This window comes from Streptopelia decaocto, assembly GCF_964273445.1.
Source record: "Streptopelia decaocto genome assembly, chromosome: 1".
Classification (NCBI taxonomy): domain Eukaryota; kingdom Metazoa; phylum Chordata; class Aves; order Columbiformes; family Columbidae; genus Streptopelia; species Streptopelia decaocto.
In genome coordinates this window covers 105,338,004-105,353,976 of record NC_138663.1, presented here as the reverse complement: position 1 = coordinate 105,353,976, position 15,973 = coordinate 105,338,004, and the positions used below count along the sequence as shown (strand labels likewise).

General features: G+C 42.5%; 1 protein-coding gene across 1 annotated transcript in view; it reads right to left on the bottom strand.

Annotated features, from left to right (window-relative positions):
• PPEF1 (protein phosphatase with EF-hand domain 1) overlaps positions 1-12,883 on the bottom strand; it is a gene marked incomplete at both ends in the record, with an annotated part of 30,611 nt that extends 17,728 nt beyond the window's left edge. The window contains 4 exons of the mRNA XM_082071625.1: positions 1,357-1,529; positions 7,227-7,278; positions 8,099-8,226; positions 12,820-12,883. Of these exons, the coding sequence (XP_081927751.1) occupies positions 1,357-1,529; positions 7,227-7,278; positions 8,099-8,226; positions 12,820-12,883 (417 nt within the window). The remainder of the gene's footprint in view (positions 1-1,356; positions 1,530-7,226; positions 7,279-8,098; positions 8,227-12,819) is intronic.
• Positions 12,884-15,973: the final 3,090 nt, after the last annotated feature.

Sequence of the window (15,973 nt, the reverse complement as noted above, 5' to 3'; positions counted from 1 at the left end):
TTTGATTTTGTTGTGTGTCAGCTTCCAGCCCAAGACAGCTCCACCACGTACCTATGTGATCGCATGGAGCCAGCAAGAAAGGGTAATGGGATGGAAAGGAGGGGAAAAATATCTCCTTGGGCATCGGTTTAGCCTTACATTGGATTCAGCTGATTGTGGAGCTGATTGTGGATGATGGCAGAGCGGTGGATGTGGTCTACCTTGACTTCAGTAAAGCCTTCGACACAGTCTCCCACAGCATCCTCACAGCTAAGTTGAGGAGGTGTGGTCTGGACAATAGAGTAGTGAGGTGGGTTGCAAACTGGCTTAAGGAGAGAAGCCAGAGAGTGGTAGTCAATGGTGCGGAGTCCAGTTGGAGGCCAGTATCTAGTGGAGTGCCTCAGGGGTCAGTACTGGGGCCAGTATTATTCAATATACTCATTAATGATTTAGACGAGGGAATAGAGTGTACTATCAGCAAGTTTGCTGATGACACTAAGCTGGGAGGAGTGGCTGACACGCCAGAAGGCTGTGCTGCCATCCAGAGGGACCTGGACAGGCTGGAGAGTTGGGCAGGGAATAACCTGATGAAGTTTAACAAGGGAAAGTGTAGAGTCCTGCATCTGGGCAGGAACAACCCCAGGTTCCAGTATAGGTTGGGAAATTACATATTAGAGAGCAGTGTAGGGGAAAGGGACCTGTGGCCAAGAAGGCCAATGGCATCCTCAGGTGTATTACAAGGGGGGTGGTTAGTAGATCAAGAGAGGTTCTCCTTCCCCTCTACTCCGCCCTGGTGAGACCCCATCTAGAATATTGTGTCCAGTTCTGGGCCCCTCAGTTCAAGAAGGACAGGAAACTGCTGGAGAGGGTCCAGCGTAGGGCAACAAAGATGATTAAGGGAGTGGAGCACCTCCCTTATGAAGAAAGGCTGAGGGAGCTGGGTCTCTTTAGTTTGGAGAAAAGGAGACTGAGGGGTGACCTTATTAATGTTTATAAATATATAAAGGGTGAGTGCCATGAGGATGGAGCCAGGCTCTTCTCGGTGGCAAACAATGATAGGACAAGGGGTAATGGGATCAAGCTGGAACACAAGAGGTTCCACTTAAATTTGAGAAGAAACTTCTTCTCAGTGAGGGTGACAGAGCACTGGAACAGGCTGCCCAGGGAGGTTGTGGAGTCTCCTTCTCTGGAGACATTCAAAACCCGCCTGGACATGTTCCTGTGCGACCTCACCTAGGCATTCCTGCTCCAGCAGGGGGATTGGACTAGATGATCTTTTGAGGTCCCTTCCAATCCCAAACATACTGTGATACTGTGATACAACTTGACAGAGATGCAAAATAAGTAAAAAAAAAAAAAAAACTAGTTGCAACGCACCTGTTCGTTCTTGAAAGCATGAAGAAGAGCATTGGCATGTTCAACAGTAAGGGGGAATGAGAGTCGTGGTCCATAATAGGAGTCTGGAACACAAATCTTCTTTTCAAATTCTTGAATGTTGAAGCCTTCATCCACCACCTGAGAAACACCAGGGCTGGTGAAAGTGTGAGAAACTGGAACAAGAGGGAAGAAAAAAAACAATGTAGAAACTCCACCAGCCCCCCATAGGGCTGTAACAGCATGACCAGAACCAGCTGTATGGAACTGATGCTTTACTTGCTGCACTATTGCAGGGGCGAAGTCCTGACCTGTACAGTGGAAGAGCTCCAGGTCTCCCCACATTGTTTTACAATACTAAAACCAAGCAAAAGCCAACCAAACCAAAAAACAAAACAAAACAGTCAAAACCTCTGTCCTAACAGCCAGTAGCTGTGATTAGGGTGCAAAACATTTTGCACTGAAGTTATGGAGCAATCTGCTATCAGATGTAATGAGAAACATAACCTGTTACAGACTTTCTTCTCCACAAAGCAAGGAGATTCAAAAGTCATGGCTGATCATTTAGTAACCATCACCTGTTTAAAGTTCAATGTTACACTTTTAATACAGGTTTTAGAGATTCATTTCCATTACTCTTATTTTCTATGTAAATTTTTCAGGTTAAATGCCAGCAGGTCAATGATTAGTTAAAAAGTCCTCAACAAAATCCTATTTATTTGCAGCGGATTGCAAAGCACTCCTTGCTGATACAGCTAGGAGACAATGCCAGCTCTTGGTTGGCTGCCATAAAACCATTGGATGAAATAAAGTAGACAAAAACATAGCAATAAAAGTAGAGCATAGCTTCTCATTTTCCTGGAATGTGGGAAAAGCAGAAACATTGCTAATTGCTTCAATCCAATATTTTTTTGGCACACCCTTGAAATGTAACTTAGTGAACTGTAGATTTCAGTGTTCTCTTGCAGATTGTCTTTATCATTTATTATACTAAAAAAGAAGAGGACAGTGTTCTGGCAGCTGCTGCTGCAGAGTTGCTCTTGTGAGATGATTGTTGTAAACACTCTTTGTTGGGCTACGGGTAAGTTTTCTGCAACCTTGATTAGATGCAACTGGAAATAAAAATGTATTATTTATTGCTAGAGGAATACCTGTGGCTGTGACTCAAAACTCAGAGCAACCAAATCCGGCATGTGGCTTCATAAATTATGAGATTTATAAAGGCCAGCTGGTCTTGTGACTGGATGAAACCCATATTAAATATATAAATAGGTAAAAACACACTTTTTATCAGCTCTGCATTACAAAACCCCCTTTTTTATCATTTCTTCTGCTGTGAGCTGATTAGCACATTCAGTGCACAGCCATGTAAATTGATTAAGGCATCAAGTAACAGCAAGGTGCTCAGGGTTCACAGTTTCCACCAAGTACAGTCTGATTTGCAGATTCCCACCACATTTAATCTGGCCAGGTGCCAGAACATCACCCATGGACTGAAAGTGCTGGTTTGCATATACTGATCAGCCAACCACATCTGCACTGAGTCTTGTCCCAGCTCCAGCAGCAGGTCTCTGCATGGCATCTCCCACTGTGCCTGAACTCTCAGGCAGTGGGTGGCTGCAGACCCTGGAGTGGGTTCCTCAGACCACCCAAATTGCTCATTGTTGCCTGTTCTATCCAGAGGCTCTCCTCATCTGACACTCCTTCAGAGTCAGCAATCTTCTCAGCATTTCAAGGCAGGGAGAGACCTGTCCAGGCCTCCTCCTCCTACGGCCCTTCCTTCTTGCACACAACAGTCTACACATCCCTTTACCTCTGAACATGAACCTGCTTTCCTCACAGCCTTGCTCCTTTTTGGCATTTGCCCAGGCTGGGAAACCAAATCTCCTTCTCTGGAGGGCATCTCTCTGCAAAGTACACCCCATTTTCCATTTCTGGATGAGTCATCAAAAGCCAATGATGGTCATTAGCCCTAGAGTGCACTTATATCTCCTCAGGTAGTCTTTCAGCTGGATTTTAAGGCTCCTTCCTGAGCAGGATGACTGTCTTGTCTCAGAGCAGTCAGTAATGGATGCCCTAATGCAGCCTGGGGATTAGTGCTCTGGCCAACACGTACCACAGCTCACCACGAGCACCCTGGAGGACTAATCCTGATGTATTCGGCACCCCTCTCATTTAGTCATCTTCTCAATGAAGCTGTCAAGGCTCTTTCAGTCCATATTGAAAGATAGAGACAAAAACTCTTACTGTGTCTAGTTCAGGCACCCATCTTAAGAAAGAACAAAACACCCTCTGTCAGTATCTGCACCTCTCCAGTGAGTACAGGGAATGACCTGCTCTGTACTCTGACACGTGTCAGAGGTCCAGCCCAAGCTCAGTGAGTTGAGCCTTCACTAGACCTCATACAACTGCCCTACGGGACAATACCCACATTCCATGTTACACACAGAAGTCCAGAGCTACGTGGAGTCAGTTTGGCCACAGAAAGCCCAGGGACATGGTTCTCCTGACAAGATCACCTCATCATGGGAGTTGTTCAAGGCAAGTCAGAGACACCACTGCCAAGGATGTGCTCCCTATTGGGGTAACAGGGAACCAGCTACTTCTGCAGCTTGAAATAAGCCTGTGTTCTGCCACCATCTGTGCACCTACAGACTAACCACTCAGGTCCCTGAGAGCACCCCTGACCCCTGAGGAGTGCCCTTACCTCTGCCAGATACTGATCCCTAGCCACCAGGTCAAAGCCAGATGGAGCCAGAATCCACTGAGAAGATGAAAATTTCTATAACGCCCCAAAAATTTATTCCTTCATTCTGTTCCTGGCACTGTAAGCTCCAAGTAGCTGTGACTTATTCCCTGCTGCAAGAAGCCCTCTGTGCAAGAAGCCTTGGAAAGTTGTTAATGCTGTAAGGGAGGCATCCTGGGGAGAGAAACTGCAGAAAACAGCACCTTTTTCTTTGTTCCCTTTTGAAGGAAGGCTCCAGGAGCTGCAGCTCCTGTCCTAGTGACCTTGAAAGGCACAGCCAGGGGTGCCTTGGACCTGCAGTCCCACCATTTTGCCCAGGACATGTTTGCAGCCTTCTTACCCTCAGTGCAGCCACCAAAGAGTGAGTAAATGGGTCATCTTTTGCTGGAAAAGCAGTTTCCAGCTTTCTCTGACCAGAGATCTTTCCATCGAAAGACTAAGTAGCTATGCAGAGTTTTTAGGGGAGGGAGGGAAGGAAGGAGAAAAGGAGGGAGTGAAGGAGGGAGGGAGAAAAGAGTAAGATGGAGAAGGTTTTAACTCTTACTTCCCACAAACCCTTGGAAAACAGCCTTTAGTCAGAAGCAGAAGAACAAGACACAGAGCTACATAGTATCCCAATCATAACTTAAACTGCACTGAAATTTTAAGCAGGTTGAGAGTATGAAAAAAGCTTCAGGGCACAACAGATAAACAATGGCATCAAAACCACTACTGTGTTAATGAGATGGTGGCTGCTTGCTTTCTTTGAAAAACATATTCTGAAAAAGCAGATTAAAGAGAGGGAAGTGCCAAGATGAATAGCAAAGACTGAGTGTTTTATAACGCAAGGAAAAACACAGATCACACAATCTTCAGGTAGATTTCTGATCACATACTGAGAAGAACAGGCAACCCATTCTCTGCCAAGAATATTATATATAGTCTTCTTGGAGAGGGCTTTTGAAACATGTGCTATCACTCCAATTTAAGTGAGCACACACTGTTAAAAAAAAAAAAAAAAAAAAAAAAGAAAAAGAAAGAAAAGAAAGAAAAAAAAAAAAAAAAGGGAAAAAAAAAAGGCCAGAGAATGGTGGGGTTTAAAAAACGCTTTGAAATAGCAAAGCCAATTTGAAGCCCCTCTGGTTGCTGTGTTTACTCTCACTGTGGCTCACATCTTAAGACTGTGATTCAGCAGAAGTGGAAGCAGTTCCTTAAGAATCACTATTCAGCACTGATTTGCTCAAATCACTGGGGCTAGCATGGGTGCTGCAAAGGTCACTTGAAGGGGCAAGCAATCAAGAGCTTGAAGTAAAGAATGCACACAGCCAGTAATTGGACAAACATAGCCACAAACCACACAACACTAATTTGATAGGCAGTTTCTCAAAAAAATCCTGAGTCATCTCCTTTGCATAGGCAGCCTCAGACAACTCTCTATTAAATATGTCCCTTACGGAATCTTTCTGCTTCATTTTGGGTTCTGGTATCTGTAACACGGGGTGTTAGTAAAGAGTAAGTAACAAACCAAGAGAGAAATAAAGCCTTCAGAGCAGTTATCAAGTCTTAACAGCTTGTCCTAACAAATGAAAGTTTTAAGCAAGGAAGACAAAGAGAAGCTTTACCATAAACTTCATCATGTGTTTCAGCCTTAACCACGTCCACACTCCCAAAGTCTGCGAGACCAAGAAGCAGGTCACCCATGCAGTGGTGACGAGGGGCAGCCCACAGCACCCTCTGTCCCTCCCTGTGCACAGGCAGGACCTGGGTCTCCACCTGCCCACAAACAAACAGCTCATGCATGTCGCAGTGTGCTCTGTACCAGCCGCATCTCGAGCCCTGGCAAGTCACCTGAGGCAGCTCGCCTTTGTTCCTTCTGTCAATAGACACAGTCAATAAAGGTGGATATGTCATATCTACAATGAGCAGCTGTAAAATTCCCTTTTAAGATTGTAATGAAAATGGAGATTAACACTATTTTCCAAACCTCAGACCTAGCACTACTATTTTCTTTCCCACTCAGGTGGAAAAGCTGAACTGAGGAGCGCTATCAGCATGTAGAAGTAGATAAAGTGAGCAGTGTGTTATTTTCTTTGAGTTTGTCATTTCCTTCCCAGGAAGTTAAATTATGGTGGTATGTTTTGGTGTGGGTTTTGTTGTTCTGTTTTGGTTTCAGAATACAGTGGTAATGGGGAAAAAAAAATCAAAGGAAGGACTATTGTATCATCTGCTTTGACTTTGGAGCAAGGCTCAAACATAATTCCTTTTTCTGCACAACAGAGAGATCATTAGGTACTCTAAAGTATTTAAGAGAAAAAATTGCAATTTCTAATGGTTGTGATTAGAACACTGAACCACTTACAGTTTTTATGGCAGTTTTAGCCTGCTATCGAAGTGCCTTGTGCAAATTTTAATTGGAATAACCTGTAGCTCAATCAGATGAAAGAGAAAGGACATTCTCTTCTAATTCAATAAGAAGGGGACAGCCTCCTTTTTAACTCCGCTGGGATTAGATCTACTCTCAATTTGTTCAGGGAAGCCATGTTTGTTTTCTGGACTTAGGAATCACTTTCAATCTGTCCTTCTGTTGAGCTTGACCTCAAAAGTAGGTTTTGTCCAAGGATCCCAAAATACTTCAAAAGTTAAAGGTTGTTCTTTGAATAACCAAGTTTTAATCAAGGCGATTGTAAAGATTTATATCCAGCAGTTTAATTTTTTTTCATTTTTAACCATTCACATACTGATACATGTTTTGCGGTGAAACCTACCAACTTCTTTGATTACACTTGTCCTAAACCAACTAGAAACAGTCTGTCTGGATAATCACATCTCATAGTTTAAGAAAACATGCATAGAAAACTGTGAAAGTTTAAGTCAGTAAGACTACCATGAGAACGGCTTAAGGGCAGTAACATACAAGAAAGCACTCGAGCACCTCTGGGTATTTTCATAAGGACAACATGTCTTCCATCATGACTCACTGAGTGGATACTGAGCAGAGTCAACACTTACGGGATAAAATTCTTATTAAAATATTTGGGAAATGAAACTTCAGCCCCAGCATGTGCCAGAGGCTGTGAACGTCACATTGAAAATTAACTTTTCTCACATCAGGTTCAGAATCTCCATATTACTTTGATTTTTTCCTTACCTGAATCAGGAGGAGTACAGCGTTCCAGCATGAATGTAAAAAAGTCAGATAGCTGAATATGGAAAAGAAAAGAACACACACTGATCAGTTTAGGGGATCCAACAAGCATGAATATTCTCTTTCCTTACTTAGTTTCTAGCAATTTCCCATTTAGGGGGATCTAAGACACTAGTGTATGTTCCCATAGCATTAGCCTGCAATAATGATACACCTTGTGTCCTACTACAGAAATGGCTTACTCCTTTCCTTCTTTGCTATGAGTTAGCAGATTGACACTATAAGAATACATTAGAAGTTCCAGGGCTGTATCAATGCTGCTGACATTTTTGGGTGTAATTCATCTTGTCCATCAGCCAGACTATTTGCCTGGACTTCATCTGCAGTCAATAGAAAGACACTGCTGCAATGCACTGAACTGACTTCAGATATGGATGCTAGGATGAACACAAAGCCCTACAAGTTCCTAATTCACTCTATTGACCCTAAAGAAAGACTGAGCTGACACGCTGAGACACTGATATCTCCATTGCACATACCTTACCTCACAGAGCACGGTTAAGATCACCCATGGTCAGGTGACCTGCAATCTCTGGGTAACAGAGCTCTTCTGTGGGAACCTCTAACCTACATATGGTTGTATGGGCAGAACAGTGTCCTGCTGTTTACATAGTTACATATATATATATAAACACACATGTATATATATGTATGCACACAACTTAATTAGTTCATGTGTGAGGCAGGGAAGTGGTTTTATTATACAGGACACAGCTTCATAGGAAGAAATAACCACATAACCATTTTGTTTGTGCAACTTCAGTCCTCTGGGGATAACATAACGGCTTGTACAGGAATAATTGAAGATTACAAACCTGCAGCTGATCTTGCTCATCAGCATATTCTATTGACTGAAAGATACTCAGAGAATAGCGGCGCCTCATCTCCAGCCGGGCCATTGTAAGGCGGTACCAGTTCTGGATGAGGATAGCAGCTCTAATGACTGTCAAAACAGAAAGCAATGGAGTACACATGGGTGCAGTGTAATCTACAATGAAAACACATGCTACCTTCGCAGAATTTTGCAGACAGATGCCAAATTTGTTCATTGCACACAGTCAACATTAAAATGAAACTCTGTAAAAGTGAGGCTGCAAAAGTGTTTTGTAATAATGAATACATGATGCATTTACTGTTTCTGCCTTTAGGGACAGATCCCAAACCAGCTGAATTGCTCATGCCTATACTGTTAGAAACCTTCCTCATTTCATTGTCCTGAAGACAGTACCCATGTAAGGAATCAGCCATGTTCAACTAATAGGCACTATGTGGGTTCTGGGAAGGTGACGGAAGGAAGAAGAGCAGTTTGGCCTGTCAATAAAATGTACTTCTTTACCAAGCTGCAGTAAAAAATTTCAGACTTTGCAAGCTGTAACATGAGCATCGTGTAATGACAGAGTTTGCAACAGCCTCTTTTAACAGAATGATTTTGCCTATACAGCTATATTGGCAAGCCAGCAAAATTCAAACCTTAGGATAAAATGTTAACAAATGGTATTGAAGGGCAGAATACATTGCTTAAATAGACACACCAAAAGACACACAGGTATGTCTTGGCTAGCTTGGTGAACAAAGGAAGCCTCACCCCAAGAATTCAGTGGGACATGTCAGAAGACCATTTTGAACTGTGTGCTGAATATGCATCCCACTCAGCACTTTTAAGAAGTTGTGCCTACTATCGTCCCATTCTGGAAAACTGCTGGAAACTTCCCTGTAGGACAATCACCAAGACTGCAGCCTAGAGTGCTTGCCTACAGGCCCCAGTCACACCACAAACAAATCCCATTCCCGTAGCTGGTCAGATGAAAGTTTATAAGGCAGAACAATGTCTGGTGGCACAAAATGGTCCTGGGCTGGACATTGTTCCATGGGAAGAGCTCCTTACACCTGTGCCAAGCACTTAGTGCTGCATGAACAGTGGCCACTAGCGAGAGCAGTGCTGGAGGACAAGAGCTCTGGGAGCTGAAGCCCACTTGATCCGTCCCCATCACGCTGACAACTCTCACAGCTACACTTGGTACATAAAGGGCAGCAGCTCTGAGGAACCTGGGCATGAAATGTGAGTGGCAGCAGCACTGCCAGCAGTAGGACAAGAGGAAGGGTGGGCCGGTGTGCCCTCTGCATGACAGGTGATCACTGCAGCTTGGATAGACCTGGAGGGAGGAGTGAAAGCAGGAGGCTGGAGGGGCTATGCTAAGCCTGAGATAACCACGAGCTTTGGAGAGGAGAACAGATGAGCTCAGCAGTAACATGTGCTGTTTCACAGAGCTGGGACTCTCTAGTGCTTTAAGGGTGCTTATTCAAAAAGATGAACTGACTTTGAGTAAAACATTTCTCAGTCACTTGTTAACTATATAAATGCACGTTTCAGATAGGGCATATGTAAGTACTGATTTATCATCCACAGTAGGACACCATTTTCTGCACAAAATTGGAACAAAATGCAGCTACTGCCTTGAAAGTCAAGCAGCTGAAATAATGGCAAATTAAAATCTAGTCATTTGCTCAAATTTTGGTCAGAAGAGGACTCTGTGCTAACATGCTTTGCCCTAACAGGGACAGTCAAGAAGCATTACATGCATCACTGCCTAACAGTGAAAGGAAGACAGAGCACAGGAGCATTGGATCTTACACCTGTCCCAATGCAACCACATCGCCCGCACCACATTCTTGCCTGGCAACAAAAAAATAGAGTATGGTAGGAGGCTGCTCTCAAGAGATGTCATATTTACTGACTTAAAGTTGAACATAATTAGTTCTTAACTGGCTCCTTACCTCCTTTTTCCCTGTACTCTCAACCGGATACCAGTAAATAAATGGACAGGGCCAGTAATGTCAAGCCTTTGTCTCCAGCCCTGCAGCTAACACCTCACTTAAAGGAGTTTCCTAAGGAACTCAACCCTGAATAGCTCAGCATAGGACACAGAAGAAGTCCTTATGCATCTGATCTTGGGAGGACAAGTGAAAGCAGCTGCAGGGCAACTCTATCAAAGGTACAAGGACAAAAGGAATACACTGATCTTATCTGCCAATGTTCCCAAGAACTAGAGCTCACTTCTGAGAGGATGAACAGACAAGCAGGAGAAACAAAACAAAAACAGAAGCAAAACTGAGGTGTTCTCCTGAATTCCAGAGTTTGACACAATCACCATTGCACAGTACTGCAAATTCATTAAAAAGAAAAAAAAAAAAAGAGGAAACTAAAACCAACACTAATGTCTTAATATGAATATCCTTATATTTGTACTAGTTGCCAAAATGAGCAGTTGATACTGAAAAACAAAACAAGAAATAATGACCAACAGCCTGTACTAATGCTTTTTTCCCCTGCCAAACAGCAAAGAAAAACTCTCTACTATAGGGAACAACAGTTCACACTAGTAAATTATTTTAGCTGATCACAAATACTGGGGATTTTGAGATTAAGATGAGTGGCACCCCTGAGTAAGAATTAGTTTTTTCTTAAACTGACAGTATGCAGGTAAAGAAAAACCTCCATGGAAAAGTGAGTCTATTTATAAATGTATAACATTATGGAAGCTTTTTTAATAAAAATGCTTACAGATGCCAAACAGCACATTGTTTGTTTATTTACTGTTAATAAGTATACAGCAGAGTTAAAGTGGTAAATTTATCTAGTCCAGACAAGGCCAAAATCAGTAAAGACTCCGATCCTACAGCTATTGCATCTGTCCCAGAAAAATCTTCCTGCCTGAAGGAAATATAACCCCTATATTACTAAGGACATCTTTCATACCCTGCATAAACTCTGATACCTCTCTTATTTTCTGTCCTTTCTGGAATTCGCCACCACCACAGAACTGGAAGTCTGACATATTGCAGCAAGGCTGTCATCAGCTTTTCTGTTTAGAAGAGTATCTAAGGGGCAAAGCACAGCCACCAGCACAGAAACTGATTTCTAGCATCAGAACCATTAAACTTCCCATTAAAGACCCCCTGGGTTGCTTAATGGTCCTGAGCACTTAACATGGCACAGTTCCACTGGTATCACATGAGGCAGATATACGTAGACCACTCTGTTTAATGTTGCAAATCTAACAGAATATTTCCTTTTTTTTTTTTTAAATTGCAATTATTACAGCACTGATATTCTCAGGACTGAGTCAGAACATGATTTTTACATGCGGCTAAACTGCATCTGTAAAATAAATTGTTATCAATTGCAGAAGGTCTCTACACCAGCAAGTACTTGTTGAATTCACATTATTATTGCATTAGAGGGATGTATAGCCTCAGGCTGCAGATCGAATCATGGTTCAGCATCATTTGACTACTGCTGAAGTGCAGAAAGAATACCATCCAGCAAGTGGAGAGGACAAAACATTTTCAAACAAGCACACAAAATCATAAGCCTGCTTTGGGGTAGCAAAGCCTAGCTCCAGACCAATGTGTATTGATGGTTGCAGACTGTGAAAGAATACAGCTCAAATCCTTTGCACCCTCAGAAATATTCCCACCTAACTTGTATCCAAGACCTTCCAAGGCACATATATATATAGTATGCAAACCCAAAGAGGAAGGACCGCTTCCCAGTTACAGGCAGGTCTCGGACTCCATATGTTTCCATTCTACTGCCATTGCTGTGACACAGCACTGATGCTGCTGTGACTGCCAAGGAGTGTACACAGAGATGAGGGCTACCCTCACAGCAGTCAGCTCAGGTCCCTGTAGCCATGACTAAGTGCTCCTGCTTCTTAATCAGCAGTCTCCCATGACTTGTGTCCTGGCTTGGTAGCCAAAAAGAGCATTCCTTTTCAACCGTGGCTGTTCAGCATGATAATCTCCTAAAACTATGCACTGTGCCATGGAACGTGCCTATTGGCAGACCTGTAAATCATGTTTTAATGACAAACCTTCAAAGAGAACACAAAGGGTCTAAGCAATGGCCTGAGCCAATCCTGGAACCCACCTGCCTGTGCAAAGCCTGGTGTGTTCATACCAGGGTGTGGTATGATTAAAAGCAGGCAGATAATGCATTAGTTTTTAAAGGAACATTTAACCAGGTCCTGTGGAGACTTTCAACTGACAGCCTCGGTGATGGTCAGGGAGAATTTCAGGCCAGGCACTTGATATGTCAGAAAATTGCATCAGAGAGTCATTGTAATAGCTCTGCTTTATTATACTTGTTTCATAATTGGAGCCACTCAACAGCAGGGAAATCGGGGCACTTTGCCCAGGTATTTTGTATTGTGAAAGGCCATAAAAGTCCCCTTCAGTACTTTACTCCATACATTTTGCCAGTGACAGAGTGAGCACAGACACATCTGAAATTTACTTTCTGTCTGAGATGCTGCGAATCTTTTCCAACCCAATCTGTAGATGTTACAGGTGGTCTACATTTTCCTTCTGACCTCACCAAGAATCTAAAAGCTATGCACTTTTAAAAATAATATAACTAGAAAATAATTTTCTCTGAACAAGTATGCAGACAATAGCAGGAAATGTTACCTTGCAATCCTCTTTTGGTGTTACAGTGATAACCACCACTGACCCTGAAGACAAAAGCAGTACTCACCTTTCTCTGACCTTCTGTCAGCCACAGAGCTTCGGCACCCCATGGTTCCAGTGATGCTGCCCATCAGTTTTAATCGCTGCTGATACGAAGCATGTTTCTCTCAGCTGTTAGCATTACACACATTTCCTGTGTTCTCCCTTCAGTGATGAGGACTATAATGCTCTGGGATCCTGGGCTCTTGCTACCACTCCTAACAGGGAGATGATTGGGATGGAGGGAGGGAGGGAGAGGAAAAAAAAAAGTGCTTGACAACACAGAATCTAAAGTACTTACAGCTCATAACAAATTACTGTACAGCATATCCTACACAAACTGGACCTGATGAACCATACTGCTTCTTTTTCACATCTGATCACTATCAGCTTGCATTCGAGACAGATTAACTCAGTAATTAATACAGTTTCTCCCTTACATGTTAGCTGAAAGTTAATGTGCACCAGTGGTTTCTTAATCTGAAGCACTAGCTATTTAAAGCCTCACTACTAGGGACAAAGGACTACAGAGGCCTATTACTCTTCATTTTTGTGATTTGAAATATCGGAACTGTAGAATTCTAAGGACTTCAAATTACACCAGATACTACTGCTAAAAACCCGCAAACCTCAGCCCTCCTAACACTCTATTGATTTGAAAAGGTGCCCTACCACCCCATTTATCACTATATCCCTCAGTGTCACCACCACCAAATTTACAAGGAGAGGCAGTGCCACAGAAAATGGTTTCATTATCAGATTTTGTTTAAATAGAACATCCAATTTGCTGTTGCATTCTACTGAAACATTAAAAGATTTGGTTTAATTAAATAAATGAACAAAGTACATTTTGCAGTGCAGCCTTCTGCATTTTTCTTCTGGCACCTGCTCAGCTCTTCACTAACTGGTATCATTCACTAATGCAATACACTTCCTAATCGACAAGTTCAAATGACTACAATTCCCCTGAGAAACAGAACAGGTTAATTTCTAAGTAACAAGAAAGTCATTGATGCTCTTAGGGAGACTAAACTTTATTTTAACTAAAGATTACTTATATGATCACACTGACTCCCCTCTCCGTTTCTCCAGGGATACGTGTTTCTCTTTAACATGTCTGACATACCTAAATTATTGCATTTGTTGTTTTGTTTCATTGATATTCATTTTCAACTTGAATTTTAAAGCAAATAGATTCAGCAGCATAAAATGAATGTTCAAGTACTATTCTTTAGCTTTACTAGCAGAAGTAAAAATAACAGGAGGATAAGAGAAAGGAAAACATAAATGCATAACTAGTGAATTTTCAGTTTCAAGAGTTGGAATACACATATTGTTGTGGGACTATTTACAGGTTTTATATATTTATTATTATATATGAAGTTATGTTACATTACATTATGTTATGTTATGTTATATTGTATTATATTAGTATCACACAACTGTTCATAGTTGTGGGACTATTTTCAAGGTCCCACAACAAAAGGGTATCCCACACTTGAGCTGGGCCTGCCACCTTCTGAGTCAGTATTTCAGGAAAGAAGGATTTTAGGGTTTTTCCCCCACAATAGACTGTTTTTCTTGCCTCTGAAGGAGCTATCAGGAAATTCAAACAAGTGCTGTTACATTAATTTTGAGCCCATCAATGGCTTTGAGAGCATCAAATACAACACTGATATTGCTAATAGCTCAAATTCGTCTTCTCTCCAAAAAAATTGTTGTTCTCCTGAATACTGTCTCCTCACTTGCCCTCTTAGGAGAATCTCAGGTCTTCATTAGTTTGCCTCAAACCCGCCAGCTGTGATTTGAGCTGCCATCCGACCAGAAGCAAGAGCAAAATAGCATTTACAATCTAAGTCTTACTGCAGCGAGACCATGTTCATTAAAGGGCAGGTCAGCATGTGCCCAGCAACCAGGCAACGGGAGCCCCAAACAGAACCCTCACACACCTCAGGACTCCACTGAAACCATAGCAAACAATGGGCTGACCCAAGAAACTGGGATCCAAATCGCTATTGCACCCTACTTTCAACAACTTCAGCTTTTCTCCCAGTCGTGCCCACTTTTCCCTCCACCTCCCTCTAAATTCATGGACTAGAAGTCTATGCACCTTACTGAGCAAAGAAATTTTTTAAAGATAGAGACATAGGAAGAGAAATGTTAGGGTACTCACAGTAAATGAAACCTGAAACATACACTCAAAAGTTTGGAGGAAAAGTTGCACAAACGTACCCTATCATTAAAACTTTTAAAAAGGCCAAATCTGGCCATCAAAGAGCTAGTCCAGGGTGATAATAATCCTCTTCAGTCCCAAATGTCTGCATCCTGAAGTGGACATGGTGAACATTCAAACTACTACCCTATTTCCTGATGAAAAAATTTCCTGTTGGCTTCTCAGGTGGCTACAGAGCCACCCCAACCACCAATCTGCATGTCCAGACACCACAGCAGCCACACCTGTTGAATACTCCAGCAGGCAGGGTCTCCACCCAGGCCCAGCAAATTCACTGTCTGCCCTTCTGGCCATACTAAAGAATCATGAACAAAGGCAACAAGCCACTGTAGAAATAGCTGGTTCCTCCTGCAGGCCAGGGCTCTTTATTGCTCCTAACTGAGCTGCTCCAAATTAAGAAATCCCTTCCCTTCCGCCCCGCAGATATGTCGGTTCAAGCCAGCTCCTGCTCTGTGCTGAACCCTATCTTCCTGAGCAAAGGCATAGAAAAATAACAGGCAAAGGCCATGAAGGTCTTACATGGGAAGAAGGTTGAAAAACACATATTTAAAATATTCATTTCTGTGACCTATATACTACGCAGTGTAGCAGTGATTCTTCTGGTGAAGAATCATGTGCAATTACAAAATTCCCACAAATGTTGGCTGGTGAAATGGAAGGCTGGGCTTTTACCAAGGTATTGAAAAGGACTTCAGAGATACAAAATAGCTGGATGAGAATTCAGGACATAATACTGTGTTAGCATCCTGGATACTCTTCCACAGATTTACCCTTAGGAGAGAACCTGTCAGTTCACTAAAAAGCAGGCAGTAATTCAATTTCTACAGGTCGGTGATCTGTCCCGTTTTTAGATATAGCTCCAAGAAATTGCTACATTTCTCTCAGCTTGGCAAAAAGGCAATTTTGCGATGCAGAGGCACTGAATACACAACCCATCCACTGAAGCAAA